The following is a 16,747-nucleotide window of genomic DNA, read 5'->3' as shown; positions in this document are numbered from 1 at the left end:
TTGCTGAATGAAGGACACATTTCTCTCATCAAATGACACCCTTTGACTCAGGATTCATTACGTCACAATACATTGTCCTTCATCCAGAAACCCAGTTATTTGAGAGCACTGGACTCATACATTCTCTGAGTTTTACCCATCTAAACATTTTCCAAACTTCTTGGAAACAGCTAGCACATTAGGTATGCCTGGACTTAAAATATTCTACTTGAATAATAATTTAGTGGAACACTACACAAGAGTGAGTGCCGTGTTGTGGTGTGCTAATACTGGCACTGGTGAGCTTCAGAGGTAGGCAGGAGGCTACATGCCACACATGTGTTGACTGTGAATGACACTTCATTATGTCAGTAATAAACTATAAACTGCTGTTTACCGTAAAAATCACAGCTACTGTAACATGGACAACCTTGATCATCTTTCTGCTTTAAAGCTTTTAGTGTCTACACACTTAAAACACACTTTAAATATGGTCAAAAGATGTGCCTGGAGGATATGCAACATTATAAAAGTTAAATTTTAAATGTTTTGAGCTGCAAGGAGTTGTACATAACAGTCAGCTCAATATCACTAAAGACCAACATCTGTTCTTATGAGGCCTATTTTCTGTTCAGAGTAACTGGTGTTAGCTAACATTTAATATAGTTATTAGTTTGCCTGTGGTTAGTAATGTTAAACAATTCAAATTTGGCTAAATAGTTGAGATGCTGCATATTTTTCCTCTTTATTGGCAACAGTTACTAAGGTGCTTAGAATCAGTCAGTTGGTTGCTCGGTAACAGTTGTAAAACACAGCTGAGTAGTAAGAGACATCCACGCATTCATTACAGCCTTTGTCAGCCAATCATAACGCAAGGTTTATGTATGTGTCGATTACAGCCCATTCATGTTGTTTTAAACTGCCACTGAGGCAGGGCCGTTCACAGACATTTTGGGGGACAGGTGCTCAAGCAAAAAAAAAAAAAAAAAAAAGGGCACTGATATACATGAATTCACATTAGACGTCTGTTGGGTCGTCTCATTGATCAGCAGGCAGCGCAGTGACGATGCCGCTGCAGTAGGAACACACATGCACACGCACATGCACACAAACATACATGCAAACGCGCACACACACACACATACACACACACACATACACATACACAGTGAGCGGAGAAATCAACCGGAGCAACTTTGATCAATTTTACAATCAGTAGGGAATAAATCAAACTGTCAAACTGCGTCTCCTCAGAACAAACTCTGCAGTTTTTTAAGAATAAAATCATCCTGAACTAGATCTAATCTACACTTTTACACTCAGGAAGTAAAAGTTCATCAGGTTGACCTTTGTTCACCAATAAATTCAGACTCTTTCTCACAGTGGAGACCCCTCAGAGAATAAAAATTAAAATTAAATCAGTCTCGTTGTCCTGCTTCTGCCGGACCAGAGAGGAGACTGCAGACAGAGACGGGACGGAAAGAGGAGGAAGAGGGAATCGTACAACCTTAAAGATGGCTGGCAGAGCGTGATTTAAGTGCAGGGTGTGAAGGGGGAGGAGGGGGAACTGCTCTGGTGACATCTTAAAGCCTGTCTCCCCTAAAAGCCCTTGGAGCCTGAATACTGCTGCTAACAGAAGAGCTGCTGACACAGGAGGAGAGGAGAGGAGAGGAGAGGAGAGGAGAAGAGAGACATCCAATATGATTGCATAGACTATTAACCGCGTAATGCATATTTATTTGTTTCAGTTGCTGACAAAGGAACTAACTAACCTACCAGAGTTAATTCATTTTCATTGACAATGCTATTTTATGCCAGACTAGCTTGCTTGTTGTTAATCTTAATAGTGCGCTATCACCTACCGTAAATTATGCTGTACTGAGATGTTTTTGAAAAAACAAAAAAAGACTAATAGTAAAAAAAACTATTTTATTCTTTAAGTTGTTTTGCTAACAAATCTCTTATTAAACCTTTTATTTCTCCTTATTCCTCTTTATTAGCAAAGAGCAATGTAGCATTCAGGTAGAAGTCTTCTCATTTTTAGCCGGTGCTGACCATGTCTTTTGCTGGTTAGGAAAAACATAACTGGTGGCAGATTATATCAGATATATTTAAATGTTAATTCGATAATGTTTAAAATGCAGCTTTGTTCTTGTCTGCTTAAAGTGCCTTCTGCAAGCAAATGTCTGTACTTACCAAAGATGGTTTGTGAGGAGAGAAAAAAAAGTAACCCAGTAACACTTTATGATTGTGAGTGAACTGTATGCTTTTATAGATCAACAAGACCAACTTGTTGACTTGGTGAGAACTTAAGACGTCATGTCAATTTAGGAGAGTTGGTTCAACTTTTATAAAAATCATCTCAATACTTTGATCTTATCAACTTAATAATTTGAATCAGGACCTCCAGTATTTGGATCAACTAGCTTGTGAGAAATAAGGTTTAAAAGTAAGTAGGCTACATCTGTTGTTCCAGTGTATCAGATTTCATCATCTGTTGCTGCTAGTCTCACTTCTACAGGTTGTGAACGTCAATCAGGCTGCCATTCAAAAATGTTTCTGCTTTCTCAGCACACAAAAGCTGATTAAAGATTCAATAATTTGATGCTGGATTTGGATTCAGTGCTACTGAACACTAACCCTAGTTTGATTACACATTATAGGACTTTGTATGATCTGGTTCCTCTTGTGTTGAATTTATCTATATGACAAACTGTTTTAGGTTTCTCATTTGTCTGAAAGTTTGGCAGTTCTGTTCCACAGGCAATCTAAAGTGCTGCTTTTTGATGTTTAAGATCAGCTTTCTCACCTTTAGTTCAGCTGCAAAGACCTAAGCCCTGATCTATTTCATACATACTGCAACTGTCAAGACCTACACTTTACCTTCACATTGATGTGGTGACCAAGTAACCCTGGCACCAACCTCTTCATGGATAGTGTAACCTGGCAACCCCTCACAGATACTGTAACACAGCAATCCCTGCAATTTTCCTCACAGATGGTATAAAAAGCAATCCCTCAAAGACTCTGCCACCTTGCAGCACCATTTATTTTGCTGGGGGAATTTTATTTTGCGAGTCTGGCTCAAAAAGTAGCACTGTTCCTGCCTGACAACATTCAGCACATCTCTAGTGAGCAACGTTCAGTTAAATCATCGGTGTCAGTGGGTTTTCGGGTGTGTCAGGTTAATCCAGGGTTGCTCAGATCCCTGCAGATGTTTCTGACACCATGATGGCTGTTTACAACTCACAGGCCTCTCAGGGACCTGCCAGTGAGCAGGTTGGTGTCCCAGAGATTGTCACAAGCTCATTATTCAGTCGCCTGGAGGTTAAGCTTCATTGCATTATATTAGCAGTTGTTAATTAACCACCTGAACCTGTCTCTTGTCTCGAACAGTAAGAGACACAAGCTCTGGTTTTGGTTTCCATCCTTTCCATTTTCTCATCGAATTATTAATATGATTGACATGTGTAAAGTAATAATAATGAACTAATTTTGTTCTTGAAACTTGTCACCAATTAAATGCATGGTGAAGACTATTTAATGAGCAGATTGTATTTTGCGTGTTAAAACCAATTAATTGCCAATTGCACACGGATAAAAGTTTGAAGTGGCTGTAACGTTTTTCCTGCTTCATTTCTGACACATCCACAGTCAGCACTGAAGTTACAAGAGCATATTGGCTACGGATCTTGATAATCCTCCTTAGCCAGAAAGAAGTTGTTAGTCCAGAGAAAAAGAATAACACGAACACCTGTTTTCTCAGATGACTACACGCTCATAGATTAGTTAGGATTCAACAGATATTCTCATTTTATTTGCAATAACCCTCTCAGGAGCTGTTTATTCTTTCAGTGATACAATATCTGTTTTGCCTAGCTAAACAATACTGTTAGGGCTACATAGAAAAAACAAATATTACAGAAAAAAAGCTACAGACAAAGGGGATTGTGAGAATACAAGGTTGCAATAATTTTCTTGAAAAAAGATGATTGCTTTTTCTTGCTGTCGTTGAGGGTAAAACTACTGCATGCATTCCTCCCCCACGTGCTTTTCCATCTCCCTTTGAGCGGGCTGTCTATCTACACTCAGGTGGACATAATGCATGAGGAGCGCTTTTCTGTCAGATGCGACTCATCTATTGTTCTGACTTGGAATATTGCCGCCATGTGTCAAGGAATGGATAAAGACTGAAAGCAATTACTTCAGTGTGGTAAAGCAATTGTGTCTGTCACCACTTGATTTGAAATGCAGCTCAACACCAAACACACCTTATACATAAAAAGTACACCTCCAGTCCACCTTGTTAAAGGAAGACCTGTTCCTGTCAATGCCTGATGCATTAGTCTGCAGGAAAACTTTTCAAAAACATTACCACCGCACATCGAAGAAGTATCTCTTCAAAAGTGTAGCCTAGATTGCCTTGAGTTGTTATTCTGTGGCCCTGCTGGCTTTGAAGGCTCAGTTTGGTTTGGTTTGGTTGTGTGTCGCCCTCCAGACGGTCAGCACCGACCCTTATCCTGTGAAGCTCCATTACGACAAATCCCACGACCAGGTGTGGCTGCTGAGCTGGGGAGACATGGAGAAGAACTTCCCTACTCTTCAAGTAAGTACACAAATCACTGTTTGACACAAATTCAAATGTTATTTCTTCTTGTGCAGACTTTTATTCTTGTGAAACTGTAGAAAGGCAGAGAATGAGACATTAAAACACAGACATTTAAGGCAGTGTTAGGATTCGTTCCAATGCCAGCAGGGGGGCGGTAGATGTGTCCGTTGTACATGTATCCTGTTAATGTCTGGTGAAATTAGGTCAACTGTAACTAATGATTATTTTCATTTACAATTAAGCAGTGCAATATTTTTGGTCTCAATGAATGTCTTGTTTGTAAAATGTGAAAAAAGATGTCCTAGGTGATGTCTTCAAATAGCTTGAAAAACAACTCAAATAATTGATTATCAAAATATATATAATTTTCTGTCTGTTGACTAAGTGATTGATCAACTAATCATTTTAGCTCTGAAACTGTAAATATGAGGAGTTGATTGAGAGCAACTTCACATCAGTCAGTAGTGCTGATTAAATAAACACCTTATTTGGGATTTAATCGTCATTTATACAATATATATACGGTACCTCCAACAAATTAAAGAACTTGTGCAGCAGTTTTTTTTGTTTTGTTTTGTTATGTTTGTGGGTTTTTTGATGACACCTACAGTTTATTGTAAATAACCAACAGTCTTGACAGGAAATCAAAATATATTAAATGTGAATTCCTCCAACTTGTCATATTAGAATAGGGAAGGGGAAGGAACAGAAGATAAATGCAGTATTAATCACTACACTCTCTGTGGGATTTTAGTTTTCATTTGTTTTTTCTTGACTGATGAGAGGCAATTAATATTCAGTGTGTAAGTTTTTGCACATTAACACAATTCAAACTATTTTTTGGCCCTGTATTCCAGCTTATTGGATTTGAAAAGTGCTGACTTCCTGCAGCTTAATTTAAGGGTGGTCACATCCTTATAAGGTGAATTACAGCCTCTTTTATATGTCCCCTGATTTTTGAACAAGACATGTAAACTGAATTGAAAGCTAAAAGTCAGCACTTTTAACCTCTTCCACACCCGCCCTCCGATCATACATCTACTTTTGGGGGGGACAGGGGATCCTTAGGGGGAGATAGCAGGTCAACAGTATATGCCACATAGAAATGGTACACATCATCTGAAAATTGGGATTAATTTTAGATGCAGCTCAGCACTGTGTGTCAAGTTTTTCTAGCAATAAATCTGTAATAAACATTGTGTTTAACTTAGGTGCCTCAAATTTTTAAAGTTTACAGTGCATAAGGGCTTAGAACATTATGATGGAAGTATATGATGGCCATTCCCATGCTCAATTATGTCTCATAAGTCGTTGCAGCAATTTTTGGGTTGACACTATTTGTCACACAGAATTGGTGCAAAATTTAACCATCTTTGACCACTCAAGAATTGATCAAAATGGTCAAAAATACCACATTAAGACACCAAGACCTTGAAGAAAACCATAGAAAAATCCATGCTGTGATTTGGTATCAAAATTTTTTGACATTTGGAGATTTCTGTAAGAATTGCATTTTTTCTGCAATTGGATGGCAAGCACTTCTGTTCTGGAAATTGCTCAGAAACCCCTTTATTGTCAATATACCTAGACAAGCCATACATCCTCTGAATGTCCTCAGTCTCTAGTTTGTGGTTGTAAAGTTTCATGAGGCTGTGATTATCCTAGTGGTCACAAAAGGTCATTTTATAGAGTGAGGTCAAGTTTCAAAAAATGGTCTCATTACAATGAAATGGCTATTATGGGGACTAACATCATCACACATGAATACAACTGAATCCACAAGAGTCTCAGCTTTCCAATCATACCCAATTCATGAAGTTCCAATACTGTTTAGGAGAAAAACACAGAAATATTAAAATACACCATTTTTAGAATAGGTGATAATAATACATATATATTACATGTAAAAAAAAAAAACTGCATGGTTTTTGCCAAAAATGGCATGGGATTAGCATAAAGTAGGCATGTCTTTAAAGGGGAAACTCATGGGTACCCATAGAGCACATTTTCATTCAGATATCTTGAGGTGAGAGGTCAAGGGACCCCTTTGAAAACCTGTCTTTGGAGCGTTATTTAGCCCCCTTCCTGACAAGCTAGCATGACATGGTTCGTACCAATGGATGCCTTAGGTCATCTAGTTTCATATGATACCAGCATCTTCACTGTAACTTTAAATCTGCTATAGCCCCTGAATGGAGTGAAAGACGCTAATGCTAATGCCAGCGTCACTGTTTCTTTTTGACATGCTGGACTGTAGAACCAGAACACTGTACAAATACTTACAATTACTTAATTACACTGTATGTCACAATGACGCATGTTTGAAAATCATGCTGCAGATAGAATCAACACGTATTTGATGAAATGGTCATTAAAAAAAAAAAGATCATACATTCCTTTGTTTCTTTTGAGAGTCATCTTGATTCAGCTCGAGTGTCAAGTGGTTTTACTTGAACATCCTGCTTGTCATTGCCTGCACAGAAATTCATAATATAGGGATTGGTCTGTGGCAATTTGCTTTGTGCATTATGGCACAATCAAAGCGAACCCTGCCTACACACAAACACGTGTACACACTTCTATGCATGCACAAGCATTATTTAGACACCAATGACAACAGTGCACATCACCTCCCACTGTGAAGCACCAACATCTCAGCAGTGTGGCAGGTGAACAAGCAAATATACATATGATAGCAACATATTAAGTGATTTCTCCTGCAATAACACTGCTTTTTGGAATAAAAGTCTTGCTGAAAATAAGTAAATTGTATAATTATACTCTCCTACTGGTTGTAAGCTCCAAATGGGCACGAGTTATAGACTTAAATGAGCAGCACAGCGCGTATTCATCAGGCTCATGTTAAACACCCACCTCCTTATCCTTTGTGTTCACCAGGTGATCAATCAGGCCAGTGGTAGAGTGTCTCATCACACCGTTCACACTCAGCCGGTCGGCAGGCGCTTCGACAGGGTGGACGACTTCTTCATTCCTGCATCCAGCCTCATCATTAACCACATCAGGTACGTCCAGTGTGATCCAAGAACACTCTTAATGCAAATTGATTTGCAAATTAAATTCACCCCATTGGCATTTTATTCACTTTTTAAAGCAATCTCACCTCAATACTACAATAATGATTTGGATGAGCATGTCTGCACTGTGTGAGAGCAAGTGTGTGTGTCTCTGTTAATGTGTCAATGGAAGTTTCGGGAGAATGGTGCTCCAGTCATCTGTGCTGCAAATGAGTATGCGGCTGCTCACCTGAAATAGTTCTAAGAATAAACCCTTATTACACTAGCTATGTGAATTTTATGGACCCAAAAGCCAATTAATAACCACTGACAATTTTTAATTAGTATGTCTTTTTATCTAGCGGGCTTGAACTCAGTCCATCTGTGAGCTGGTCAGAAACCTGAGGTGGTGTTGAGCAATTTGCTCAGTGTTTGAGTACATTGCTTTTACCTGTTATGCCACTGAAACAAGGGTAGGCAGTATAATTATGTTGCTAAGCATCCAGAATGGTAAGTACATGCTGATGACCATCATTTGGACTTAGCAGGGGATGCAGCCTTAACTCTGCTCAGCCTCATTTTAAATGCCATTCAGGTTGTGTGTGCTTCTTTTAAAGAAGACGGTTTACATGAACTTTAAAAAACTGAATCATCTATTACGTTTATAGCCGCTGCCATTTCCTTTTTTACAAGGATGGAAAACAATTAGATGACAACACGTGCCCCCTCAGTGCTGATGCTATCGCTGTATGTAGCAGCAGCGTGCTCTCACTGAGATAAAGTAATACATTCAATTATGTTTAAAGTTATGAAGAAAGAGGCCAGAGGGGATAGTTCCCTCTGCATCTCCTCTTTAACATTAGTTCTTTAACAGAACAGCACAGACTTACTGGATGCAGAGTCACACACTGGCTTTATGAGAAAGCTGGTCCCAAACGCTTGACTAATGTCACGAAGAAGCCAAGAGTAAGCAGGAGGTCTGGAGGATTTCAAGATGTTAACGGTCTCCCGGAGAGGCAGAGCACGCAGTCCACTGTGTGTGGTGGGGTTGTGGGAGGAAGGGGGGGGGGGGGGGGAGTTGCTAGCACAGCTGTAATTAGATCTAGCAAGACCTGCAGGGAATATTGGCTGCATTTGTTTGTTTTTGTGTTGTGTTTGAATATTGCTGTCTTTACCAGCTAGTTGCTTATTATTTGTGATGCCCTTTAAAAATAAGCTTACTGTGTTTTACTGCTATGGCCAAGTACTCTTATTATGAGTGCTGTGTATGTAGATAAAATGTGGAACATAATTACCTTTACAAGGAGATGTTGCCAGAAAAGCTAAAAGCATGTTTTTTATTGCTAAATATTGGACATCCTACTAGTTAAATGGCCAATAATGGCTGGTTGATGAGGAGTGCTAGTAGAGTTTATCAATCCATCCATCGAGTTTAAAATGTTCCATCACTGTACAGCTGCAAAACTGTGGGCAGGCTGTTACAGAGCAACATGGATAAAATCCTCTGTCACAGTGTACCGTAAGTATTTGTATATTGCAATATCTGTATATATTGTTATGTAAGTCTCTTTTTCAACTGGTTAAAATACCTGACCAATCAGGGCAATTTGTCACATTGACGCAAAAACCGAACCAGAATCCAGTACAGCCATTAATCAGTCCTGCTGGTTGATTTGCCGCATTGTCCATGGTGGTCTAATACACCCAGAGACATTCTCAACACAACAGTATAAACAGAAAACCAAAATCACTGACAAATTTATATTTATTTTACTGTACATATCAGCATATTGCCCAACCCTAACTTTATTGTATATGATGAGGCTGTGCTTTGCATTGTCTGTTGCGTTATATTTAAGTGTTTCTCATATTGTCTACCTTATGTCCTACTCAGTTATTTAGAGGTTGTCCAGGCTGAGTAAGTCTGGCTTAAAATCATTATTTGACTCACTGTTTAAGGGAAAACAGATGAAAGCAGCACATTTAGGTGATTTTGGCTGTCCATGTAGTTTCATTATAAACTCATAATTCAGTCTTGTAATGGCATTAAAAGGTAAACTTCTGTAAATTTGCCAAGAGATTGTATTAGTATACATTTGAAGTACACAAAAAGCTTTAAATATATGCATGCGTATGGATGTTGTTCTTTCATCTGGACAGCTGTTTTTATTGCAGATATTAGGAAATTTTAAATTAATGGCTGCACTGTGACTCAGATTTTTTGATCTACTACCCACACAGCCATTTATCTGTTGGCAGGAAGGCAGCATCGATTAGTCGATTTAGCAACATAAGCAGTGTGTGAACACCCGACATATATTCAGCAACTTCCGGGGATTGTTTAATGACAGGGGATTCCCTCGGCAGCTACTATGAATGTGAGCAGGAACTTCTGGGGGCTGTCAATCATTAAAACCATCGACTTGTAGTCGGGCAATTCTGCATGTCAGCAAAAAAAGATGTTATTTCCTAAGTTTACCCACGTCTACAGCTGCCTGCAGCTCAGGCTGCCCACACCTATTTTTCACAAATTTCTAATCATTGCACAGATTGCCTTTTGGCAAAACAAGCCGAGCAAAATGTTGATTCTATGTTTTTGCTCTGGAGGATGAGTGAACAAGAATTGCTGTGTTATAGATATCTTTTACAGTGCAGCATCCATTGTTCTGTTTTCTGTTCATGAGTTTTGCCCTCAAGATCTTCAAACTGCAAAGCAAACATTACTTTGGGGTTAAGTGTTCTGACGCAGTCATTTCTGAACTGGAAATATTGACATGAAGATAAGATGATAAAATGTGAAGTAGCTTTAGTTGAACATAACTCTGTTGCACAGAACCAGGGGGAATCTTTAATGCATTAATCATTGGTACAAACGACAAACTGCAGCTGTCAGTTTGGCTGAGAGCAATCTAGGTCTGCCAATGAAGCAACCCAGCTGTGTTCATACCAGAGTGAGGCCAAACAAAGCCTGATTATTAATTTATCATACATGAAAAAAAATCTAGCTGTTGTTGAAAATAATCTTTTCATTGCAGAATAAATGCACCATTGACCTTTAGCTCATGCCAACATATCACAGTATGTGTGCACTACCAATTGATCTGTCACAACAGCCACAATATTGAATACAACACATAGCAAAGCAATTTCAGCAGTGTTTGACAGGCAGTGATAATATTGGTCCATAATTTATCAGCTCTATCTCCCAGAGGATAAAAAATGGAAAATTGCACAGTACATTTAAAAAAAATATATCTTCCTCTGAAATACTCACCTGCCTTGGAGCTTATTTTTTAATACAGGTGGGACACAGAAGGATCAAGTACCAGCCTGTTTAGTGTAAGAGGGTTTCTTTTGAATTTAATCTAACGAATTTAGCTTTCCAAGTCACATAAAACCCATTCAGTTGGGTCGACATTTCAAGTTAAAGACCTACAATCTCCCAATGGTTCAATTTGAAGACAGGTTTTTTCCATCATTTTTTCAGTTAGTCATTCTTGAGTCTTAATAGGATTAATTTCTTGAATGACTCAAAAAACCAAATGTACCCTCCCTGAGGTCATTTCATTTTTTCGGTTTCCAGTAGAGATAAAATACGTTTTGAGATAGATGACAATATCGTAACAAAATATTTTTGTTGCAATTGTTTCAAGATAATTTAACAATAGCTACATTGAACACCCGCAAGTCGTTAACATGGGAATCTTTGCCATCTCTCCCATCCATCTCATATCACGCAAACGCAGCTTGCACCACAACATGTAAAATACTACTCCAATAATATTAAAACAAGCTCACCACAGCTTATAATGGCTCTTTGCTATGTGGAAAATTTGATCATGGAAGTTTAAAGAGTAACTACACACTATATCATTTTTTCACACTGCACACATAATCACATAGGTCTATGCTGGTATATGATGATGTTAATACAGGTGATTTGTCCAACAATATACATATTGTGTGTAAAAACTACTTTTTCTGCTCAAAATTAAATTATTTTTGTCTGCTTGGATTTAAAAATTCAATTCAGCCATATTCTCTGGCCTCTCCCTAATTGTGACATATTAGGCAAGACTCCGAGGTCTATTTCATACATCGGCTGCCACGCCAAGTATAAATATCAGAACACTGGCTAACTGAATCCTCAGTTTGTGCCTCTCACACAGAGCTGCTGGTAGCGTAGCGAGCCTGATAAGAGATGGCAGAGAGGCAACGTCGTACCATTCAAAGAACCATGGTTATACAAATAACCCAAAGATTTATTCCATCTCTGCAGCAGTAAACACAACACATGGGCCCACTGATAACTAACTGTGCTATATTCAGAGCTTTACAAGATTTTCAGGGCTGACAGCGGCAATGTTAACATAAAATGATAAACAGCAGGGCTATGGCTACATACTGACACTGCCCCACAGACACACACACACACACACTAGAGCCTCTCGTAGTAGAGCCGCTAGCTCAGCTGCAGAGGAACCACACAGAAACTTTTACAAAGGGCTACGAATGTGCTTCTAGTGACAGTCCACCGGACTCTGTGTGTTTCCAGCACGAACAAGGAGAGTCTGACAGCAGCTGCTCATGGCTGGTTAGCTCTGACTACCAGCTCTATATCACTATTCATGCTACACTGAGCAGTAGTCAGTCAGTGTCCCCTGACCCTCACCGAATTGCTGTTTAAACTTCAAGACAGATGGGACAAACTTCAAATTTGTCAGAAATTTTGGTAGTCTAAAATTAGGACCAATGTGGGGCTAAAGTCAGGATTCTTTTGCACAGTATCTGCCCAAAAGTCCACATATATTAAATATTGTTTAACGTTATGTACTATTAATTAACGCTCTTTTTTTTCTGATGATGCCTGCTAAAAAAAAAAAAAAAGATTCAGATCTCCTCTTTTATGACCTGGTGCAGCCTGCTGGCTGGACACAGTGGACAGAATGATCTCTAGATCAATGATTCCTTCTACAGGGATGATAATGTGCTCCGTGGCTTTCAAACAGCCATTTTGTGTTCATAGGTACAGACAGCTTGGTGTTCAAATGGCATAAAAGATGATGAATGACTGCAAGATTGAAGTGCCTGTCAGCATCGATCAGCTGGTATTCACATTTAATTGAGGCCTGTCAGCTTCTTGCATATTCCCCTACTACCCTGTTCAGCTGCTAAAATGTAATGTGCCATTAACAGATTCTTTGGGTTTTTGTAATGAGTATCATTTTCATCGATCAATGGCCATATATAAAACTGCTACAGTTCTATTGGAGGGGGGAGTGTAGATGATGCTAGACTGCCAATATCGTCAGGGACCAGAACTTGGCTGTTGAAGTGGTTAAATGGGCCTCTCAGCAACATTTTTTTTTCTGAACATTTGTTTTAAATGATGCCAGTCCAACAATTTCCATAATTACCCAGTACAAATCAATTTATATTTCCTCTTTCATGTTGCCTTGATATGTGGATTGTGCTGCTTTATTTTAAGATGTTACCACTTGCTGCTTGAAAATTTATGAACCTAGGAGACAAAAGGAATCACCACCCTGGCAGATTCCTTTCTTAAAATAGGAAGAAAATGGACTTTCAGACACAATGCATGATTAAATTACCTTATTAAATTACTTTTACTTGGAATTTACAAGATTTCCTACTGTTTTAATCATCTAAAAGGAGTGGGAAGCTGCTGCAGACAGTCCTAAAATTTATAACCAACTGTACTTGTTACCAATTTATAATTTTGGCCATTAAGTTGAGCCTGCCCTGTTCCTCTGGATAAGGTCATAATTATGACTAAAAGTCTACAGCCATGCTAATATCAACATGCTAACATTAGTTAATTAGCACGTAACACAAAGTACAGCTGAAGCTTAAAAAGGCATTTTGACCTAATGATAGTGCTAGAAGAAAAGTTAAGGGGTCACCAAAGTGATTACAATTCATCCTGAAGGGGACATGGATATGTTAACCAAATTTTATGGCAATTTATCTAATGGTTGTAGAGACATTTCACTCAAAACCTCAATCTCATGGTGGAGGTAGAGGAAAGTTAGAGGATCAATGTCAGTAAGATTTATCCTATGGGGAACATGCATGTCTGTACAAAATTTCATTGTAACACATACAATTGTTGTCAAGATATTTCAGTCTGAACCAAGCAGCAGTAGCACGAGTAACAAATGTCATAATTTGCGGTTTACTAGAAGACAAAATGTGTTATTGATTTAATCTTGTTTATTTGTTTTTTCTCTTTATATCGCTTACAGATTTGGCCTCATCCTTCATCGAAATGAGCCTGTCCTGCACAAGATCGACCTGGAGACTTTGTCATACGTGAAAAACATCAGCCTTCGGGAGTATAACTGCATCCCCAAGTCTGTGGCCTACACCCACCTTGGCGGCTACTACTTTGTCAACTGCAGGCCCGACTCCACCGGCGCCTCCCAGCCCCAAATCATCTTGGACAGTGTGACGGATAGTGTGATCGGTCAGAACCGCGATGTTACCGGCACTCCCTATGTGTCTCCAGATGGCCACTACTTGGTCACTGTCGACGACGGCGATGGTCTGATGAGAATCCAGATGATCTCGGAGCACGGGGAGATCCAGGAGCCCTTCGACATCCACACCAACCTTCACTTGTCTGATCTGGCCTTCCAGCGCTCATTCACTGAGGTCCACCAGTACAACGTGTTTGGCAGTTCTGGCCGCCAAACTGACGTTCTGTTTGTGGAGCTGAGCACTGGCAAAGTCAAGATGATTAAGAGCTTGAAAGAGGCCACCAAGTCATTCGAGTGGCCGTGGAGCAGTAGGAACAGGGTAATGGTGGGCAGCGGACTGTTCGGGCAGTACCTCATGACCCCGTCCAGAGAATCCCTCTTCATCCTGGACGGACGGCTCAACAAGCTCAACTGTGAGATCACTGATGTCCTCAAAGGCAACGTGTTGGTGTGGGTTGGGGATTCTTAGGTCATAAAATCAAGACCCAATGAGCTTTCTTTTCCTCAAAGGTACTGTTGCACTGAATTCTGTTGCAGATTTTTTAATTTTGTGGGAGCGCTATAGTGAAAACCACAGAATCAAAAACCAAATTGACAATTTGTAAGTCCATTGGATGAGAGACTGTCATCCAAAAAACAAAAAAATACAAGTGATGATATAATTAATATTGTCTTAAAGCCAAGTTAAGATATTTTTTCCACCAAGTGGTTTGTCTCCAAGTCAACATAAAGTTGCTTGCTGGTTTAATTTTTCAGGAAAATTGGAATGAATCCGCAAAAGTTCCGTAGATATGTGCAACTTTGCATTATTATTCACAATTGGTTGTATTCAGTGTGTGGGAATGCTGTAGCTAATCTCTAAACAAAACTAATATTTAAGAGAATTGGCAAAAATAGATATATATACTGCATATGTCCAGATTAACTCTTGTAATTTAAGTTTATCCATTCCAAACTTTTTCCTGTGCCTTCAAGGAAAATTCCCCTCCATCAGAGGAATTAACATAATTATTCCCAGTGTGACTGCAGACTACACCTCTTCCTTTGACCCCTTCATTCGTGGTGAGCATGGTTCCTCACAAATCTACTGCTCTCGTCTATCCGTCCGTCCAACGCAGCCGACTCAGTCTAATTAAAACGAGCCCTTGCTGTGATCCCATCCTGTTTGAAGTGGAGACTGAGAGACTGAGTGGTTCATTATGGTTGTGCGCTCTGTAACCTTTTAATCCGAAATTATAATCAGCGTTGGAAGGTGAATGATTTTTTTTTTTTTTCCTTTTTTGTCCAAAGCAGAAAAATGAAAGTCAGTGGCGATGTTAGTGAAATTGTACCAGCTTTATACACTACACATTGTGAAACTTAATTATTTCAAAATGTTCCTTAGCAATGAGTCAATAGAGCACTTGTGTGTGAAGAAAATCGATCATAACTTCAATATCCCTGAACCAAAAAAAAGAAAAGAAATCTTAGATTTTAATAGAATGACTATGAAAACATGCATTGTCTGCTCTGTTTGACAGCGTGTTTCAAGTGGATGTTTTAATGTGAAGTAATGATGAGCTAGCAGAGTGGGTAGTTTTGGTGTTTTGTGTAGAGGGTCTTTGAGGATAAGCTTTGAAAATGAGAAACAACTCTCTCTAAATGCTCCTGCAGTAGATACATAGCTGGCAAGTCAATGAAACCGTTTCCTAGCTGGACACATTTCTATGCATTTTCACCCTAGCACTCTTTGACTCTGTGACTCACAATGGGCAACTGTATCTCAAATTTAGTATGGACTTTTGATGTGTACAGATTATATAAAGTCATCCTGTCTTTCCTGTTAAACTCTTACTCGTATATATTTTGGTTTTATTTTAATTTCATCCTCAATTTCTCCCCTCTGTCACATGTTGTTTTCAAAATTTTCTCTCTATTAATGTCCTGTACATAGCAGCTGACTGTGAGTCCATTAAGTTCCCATTATTGTACAGATTAACGCAGGTTCATTTTCCGAGCAAATAATCAGCACACTCCTTTTTAAACAAACACAGCTGTCATTATAAACATCCTGTACCAAGCACATTGTGGTCACAAACACCGCTTTCACGTCCATATAGCCATGTCTTGTATGTTCCTTCATGTGGTTGTTATTTATATAGAGAAAACACGCTTGTCATTCTACCAAACAATAAAATCTATACCATGAAAAACACATGCAATATCTGCTCCTTTTCTCATTGGAACAACCCTCTGTAGATGCTTGTACATAGACGATCAGGCACTGACAAGTTTGCTTTAGGAGCTAAAGCAGCCTGTTGCCAATTATGATGCTACAAGAGGAGCTACGAGAACAAGGTCAAGACTCTGTTATTCCTTTGGGTACATTTATATTTCAGCAAGGCATCCAATATACTGTAAAATTATAATTAGCAAACAAAGAAAAAGCAACTGTGAGACTTAACAGAAAGAAAAGCAGGCAGTGAACAACCTTATATAAGGAGGGGTGTTGTATTCACTTTTTGTCAAATATAGTACAATAATGATGATATTCTGGACTTTTTGGAAAATGTGACATAATACAGAAACACAAGTCAACTTATGAAGGCTAAATAAAAAAATATCCACCACCATTAAAAGATATACTCCTTACAAAATCAATAGAT

General features: G+C 39.0%; 1 protein-coding gene across 1 annotated transcript in view; it reads left to right on the top strand.

The window, feature by feature from the left end:
- fstl5 (follistatin-like 5) overlaps positions 1-16,260 on the top strand; it is a 177,444-nt gene extending 161,184 nt beyond the window's left edge. The window contains exons 14-16 of the mRNA XM_042419078.1: positions 4,478-4,585; positions 7,487-7,611; positions 13,869-16,260. Of these exons, the coding sequence (XP_042275012.1) occupies positions 4,478-4,585; positions 7,487-7,611; positions 13,869-14,571 (936 nt within the window). The 3' untranslated portion in view covers positions 14,572-16,260. The remainder of the gene's footprint in view (positions 1-4,477; positions 4,586-7,486; positions 7,612-13,868) is intronic.
- The last annotated feature ends 487 nt before the right edge of the window (positions 16,261-16,747 follow it).

This window comes from Thunnus maccoyii, chromosome 8 (assembly GCF_910596095.1).
Source record: "Thunnus maccoyii chromosome 8, fThuMac1.1, whole genome shotgun sequence".
Taxonomy (NCBI): domain Eukaryota; kingdom Metazoa; phylum Chordata; class Actinopteri; order Scombriformes; family Scombridae; genus Thunnus; species Thunnus maccoyii.
Note: the sequence above shows the minus strand (reverse complement) of the source record. Positions and strands in the feature narration are given on the sequence as shown.